The sequence below is a fragment of the Lipotes vexillifer genome, unplaced genomic scaffold (assembly GCF_000442215.2).
Source record: "Lipotes vexillifer unplaced genomic scaffold, Lipotes_vexillifer_v1.1 scaffold394, whole genome shotgun sequence".
NCBI lineage: Eukaryota > Metazoa > Chordata > Mammalia > Artiodactyla > Lipotidae > Lipotes > Lipotes vexillifer.
The window spans coordinates 4,503,690-4,509,023 of NW_006791731.1; the positions used below are offsets into that span (position 1 = coordinate 4,503,690).

General features: G+C 59.9%; 1 protein-coding gene across 1 annotated transcript in view; it reads left to right on the plus strand.

The window, feature by feature from the left end:
- The window catches only part of COL22A1 (collagen type XXII alpha 1 chain), a 253,822-nt gene that overhangs the window by 160,571 nt on the left and 87,917 nt on the right, over positions 1 to 5,334 (plus strand). Inside the window, exons 34-36 of the mRNA XM_007464595.1 lie at positions 785 to 838; positions 2,651 to 2,704; positions 4,304 to 4,357. Of these exons, the coding sequence (XP_007464657.1) occupies positions 785 to 838; positions 2,651 to 2,704; positions 4,304 to 4,357 (162 nt within the window). The remainder of the gene's footprint in view (positions 1 to 784; positions 839 to 2,650; positions 2,705 to 4,303; positions 4,358 to 5,334) is intronic.

The window sequence follows — 5,334 nt, forward strand, 5'->3', positions numbered from 1 at the left end:
GTTGGCTCTTGGACCCGAAACGCCGCCAGCGCCTCCATCCGTCACTGGCCCCTCTCAGCTGGCATTCCTGGAGTGTCCACCAGGGGACACTGCCACAGGCACTGCTGGGACTGTGAGTCCAGTGCCCTGGGGCAGAGAGGACCTCACAAAGTGCCCCAAATGCAGCCCCCGGGGGCGGGCCCCGCTTCTGGGGCCCAGGATGTCGCTGCTCTGACACTGAGGTGTCGGTGTCGGTGTCGGTGAGCTGGGCTCCCGCCACGCACTCCCTCCCCGACTCTGTGCAGCTGCAGCCGTGCTGGGGACCAGGGCTCCCCGAGGCTTTTCAGCTGCGGGAGGTCCCCTCCTCCCTCCCAGCCCCGATTGGCGGCTCCAGTTTACACGACACCTAGTGTGTGTTAGCATTCGGATCGCATTTCCCTCAGTTTTGGCTTCTCAACTGGCTCTTTGCTGGGCAGTTGTTGGTGTTCTCTGAGAGTTCCGTGGGAGCGGCCTGTCTGGGCTCAGACACCACAGGCCGCCGGCTGGCTGTGTGCCCCAGGCCGGGCTGTCCCTCTGAATATTGTTCACATCAAGATAAAGGGTGGGTGCTGCTGTCCCGGGGGTGGGGAAGACGGAGTACGATAGCGGAGGCCAGGAGCTGTGATCTCTGCACCTTTACACCCGCTCCCTATCCTTCAGTTCGGATCACGTAATTCTGATGACGAAGGTGCCCTGACGTCCCCGCATGGGGCCGAGGACGGCGTTGCCTGCGGCTTCTCACCTCCCCGTTTTGTTTCCCGTTCAGGGTGCCAAGGGACAGGAAGGCGCGCAGGGGCCGCCCGGAGCAGCTGGGAACCCCGTGAGTCCTCCCGGGTCCCACAGGAGGGGGTCTGGGCCAAGCACCTGCCCCAGCCGGGGCTCCCAGCTCTGGGCAGAGTGTGGGGAGGGGGCCGGGAAAGCGCCGTCCACGCTAGAGGGCTGGCCAGGGCTGGAGCCTCCTGAGCAGTCAGGACCAGAGACGTGCCGGCCTCTGCCACGTTCCCAGCATCTCAGGGCTTCGTCCACTTGCCAGCCCCGAAAGGAATCTCCTGCACACACATGGGTGGTGCACACATGGACACACGCAGACGAGTCTGTCACTCTGAGAAGCACGCCCACGTGCACATCCACACGTTTGGAAACCGAGATGCACACGCACCGTGATGCGCACACACGTATGTACACCCGTATAAGGACGTGCACACGTATAAATGCAGTTCCAGCAATTCCAGGAAGACAAGCACACGGGTACTCTCACACGCTCGCTGCTCCTGGGCCGCCTCCCTCAGGCCCAGAATCTCCGTGGGTCGGCCGGCACTCGTGCCCCTGAGCTCTGACTAGCGTTGCGTCTACCGGAGCGGAACCCCGAGCCCAGGCTTCTCCAGGGAGCTGGCAGACTCCCGCGGGGACTCCCAGGAGGGGCGGTGGCATTAGAGCAGCAGCAGTGCCAGGCAGGCAGGACCGCAGGTCCCACGTACCCGGCTGCAGTCTGCTCGCACAGCCCAGCCCACCGTGCATGTGACTTAGTGGGAACGGGGTCAGCCCCGGAAGCTGGGCGGCGTGGACGTCGCAGAGAAGGGGCTCGCGGTCAGCTCCTCCGTGCTCCCGCAGAGAGACCCGGCCCGAGCGCAGCCTGCGGGAGAGGGAAGCCGAGCGCAGGGGCGCGGGCGGCAGGAGAAGCGCGGGGAGGCCCCAGTACTGGGAGTCCCCTGCGTTCCCGTCTCCCTGGCGGTGCCCCATCTGGAGTGTCCTCACCCACCTCTCCCGTCATGCACTCGTCCAGCTACAAGTGTTCAAATCCACCTCCTCCAGGAAACATGCCCTGATTCGCCAGTCAGATCCAACACAGGTACGCACGCACACGCACGCGCACGCGCACACACAGGCACACGCAAGCACACGCAAGCTTTCCCCCCTCAGTGCACCTGTTCCGTGAACAGCCCTGGCATCTTCAGAGGGAGCCAGGCCGAGAGCAGTGCTGCCGAGGCCCGCTCAGGCTTCTGCCACCATCCTCACGGTGAACTCCCCCTCAGCCCTTCACCAGCGGTTGGTCACCAAGCCCAGGTCGTTCCTCCTGGCACCTTCTCCAGGGATGCCTCTTCCTGTCCAACCCACGGCTGCCTCACGTGTCCTCTCTCTGGTCCCCGAGGCTTGCTCATGCCCTTACGGTCGACCTGCGTAATACCGGAGCATGTTTCTCTGCACCGCAGGTCTGAAGAGTTTGTCCCATTTTCGGGGTTTCCTTTCCCTCAGGCTCTGAGGATAGAGGCCAAACCCCACCCAAGACACGTGCATGTTTGGACCTGGCCTTCCTTTCTGCCCCTCCCCCACCCCCACCCCCCCAGCACACACTCCACCTCTGCCGCCTATGTGCTGTGGTCTTAAGGAAGGTCCTAGGCTGCTTCTGTCCTCCTGTCTCCCACCTCTGTGCCGGAATCCCATTCATTTGAGGCTTGGCGAGTTGGGGTGCACCCGGACGGGAGGTTCATCTTATCTGTGGAGGGAGTTTCAGGTTAGAAACGTTGCCAGCCAATCAGGGAGAATTGAATAGAAGGCAGGTTTGGAGGGAGACTGGGGGAGCTGCTTATAATCCATACCTTGGGCTTTCGGGCCTTCTTCCGTCTCTTAACAGGGCGCTCCTGGACCTGTAGGTCCCCCTGGTTCCGGTGGCCCCCCAGGAGGTGCGGTGAGTAATCGGGGTGGGGGAGAGGGCAGGGACACCAGCGCTGGTTGTGGCTCCACAGTGCCCATCTCCTGAGTTAACTCATTTATCCTCCACAAAACTCAGGGGTGTAGGCATCCTTACTCCCATTTCACAAATGGAAGAACTTCCCGACGAAGTCACCTAGAAGGTTACCAACCTGAGGTTCTCGGTAACTCGTGAGGCCTCTGGGTGGTAAATGAAGCTGTTGTAACTGCAGAAAGCTGTGAGCATCACTGATGTTGGAATCAGCATCAGAGTTTGCCTTGGAAGAAACAAAATGAACCTACAGAAGTGGAAGAGGCCCTGACTTTTGGGCTGCCCAGGTTCTGGCCACAGCTCTGCCACTAACCGGCTGTCAGGCCTCTGTGAGGGGCTCCTGGAGGCCTCCGCTTTTTCCTCTTCAAGATGGAGAGCGCAGGCTGTGCAGGATCACCCTTAACCTCCTGCTGCACTTGGCTTAGGTAGACAGCCTCCCCCGTGGGGGCCCCAGGGGTCTGCTTTAAGGACCACAGCTTTAAGGTCCACCTGAGCATTGATTTCAGCTGTAACGTGTGCAATGAAACACCCAATGGCATCTAGTCGAGGGTAACAGAGAATTGTGCTTCTGAAATAGTTTGAGGCCAGTCCCGTTCAGTCACCAACCTTTCTGTTAATAATCATAGCCGTTCAGAGGACAAATGTGGGCATATATGTGTGCCAGGCACTGTTGTAAGGGCTTTACACGAGTTCGCTCATTGACTCCTCCGGACCCTGGGAGGTGGATATTAGTATTGCCCCCATTTTATGCAGGAGGAGACTGAGGCACAGGGAGACTGAGTCATGTGGTTAGTGGTTGCCGTGGATACTGCTGGACCCTTGCCTGTACCATGTCACTCTCCCCACTGCAGTGCCAGCCACAGACTTCCAGGAGCCAACCTTGCGTTCCTCTGTCTGAGGGTTTCCTGTGGCTTTTAGAGACCTCACTGTGAAGCCACATGACACGTGGCCAGGAGCACCACCCACCAGCAGAGGCATCCCTGGCTGATGGGTGTATAAACGGCCCAGCTTCTCCACTCCTGGTGGAGCCACTCTGAGTGTATGTCCTGCGCTGGCCCCCAGAGCCCCCAGCAGGACCGAGCTCCAGTTACACGAACGTGTCACTCCCTGCCTGTCCTCCTCCTTCTCACGTTCCTGCTGGCGCTTCCGTGGAACACCTGCACCTGAGCCTTGTCTCAAAAAGTCAACCTCTGGGGGACTCTGAAGACACAGGTGGAGCAGGTCAATGATGCCAAGGCCATGTTCTTAGGTCACCCTCGTCATCCCCGAGGTCCCCTCTGAGAGCTGCAGCCCAAGACGGGCAGGGCACCAGGAAACACATGCCTGCGTGGTTAGAGGTCTGGTGTTCAAGGCTGAGTGACAGACCAGGGGAGGAGCAGCTGAGGCAGGCGGGGGGAGGTGACGGTGAGGAATTTAAGCCGGGGTGGGGGTGGGGGGATGAGTGGGGACAGAGCTGTAATCATTAACTGAAGGGGCTGATCGCCCTTCTCTGGGGGCGGCGGGCCTTCCTGAACTTCACCTTGTCAATAACCCCTCTTTCTTCAGGGCCCCCCGGGCGCCAGAGGCCCCCCTGGGAAAGATGGGGAGCGCGGCGAGAAGGTAAGGTGCAGTGTGATCTCTCTGCACACAGCAGCTCTTCTCAGCTTCTCAAGAAGCAGGGAAGGAGGAGCCCGCTCTGCCCAGACCTGGTTTAGGACCCAGGGTCAGAAGGGCTTCTGAACAGAAGGGCGGGAGGGGCCCTGCAGTCGTCTCGTTTAACCCCCATGGCGGGCCCGTAGGGTAGGTGGATCCCCATTTGACAGAGGTGGGGACCGAGGCTCTGAGAGATTAATTCACCTCTCCTACGTCTTGTATCTAGTGAGCCACAAAGCTGGTGGGTCTGACTCTAAGTCCATTTTCTCTCAGTTCAGCGCACCAACTTTGCCCTCCCACACCTTTGTGTGCACAGTTAAACCTTCCTGAGTTACGAGAAAGAGCTTTGTTTACTAGGAAGAAGAGAGACACGGTGTCCCCCCAAAACGCCAACACCCCGGGGGCAGAGAGGGAGGTCCCATGGACTTCCACGATCCCACGCCACGTTTCCCGAGCTCGCGTTTTAGGAAGCGTCTCCGAGGGGTACTCCTGACTTCTAGTGTACTGGCATCTAGTGGGTGGAGACCAGGGATTCTGCCAAACTGTCGCAGGACGGCACCCCCTTCTCAACACAGAGCGCCCGCCCCGAATGTCAGCAGCGCCGGAGCCAAGAAGCCCGGACTGCAGGCACCCTCTGACACCTGCATGTTCTCGTGTGTGAAATGGAGACACTGACCACAGGTGGCAAGGAGGAACTGAAGCACTGATGTGTCAGAGGGCGCGGCAGAGAGCCGGTGATGGGGGCTGACGGCAGTTCGCTGTCCCGAGCCGCCATGTGAGGCTTCGCGTCCAGGAACCGGTGTCTCGGCGTCTCCACGGCGCCCGATGCCTCCTCCGCAGAGGGCTCCTCCCGGCACTCCAGTGTCTGAACTTGATGCAAATCCCTTCACATCCACTTCGCCTGGGACCTTTTTTTTTTTTTTTTTTTTTTTTTTTTTTTTTTT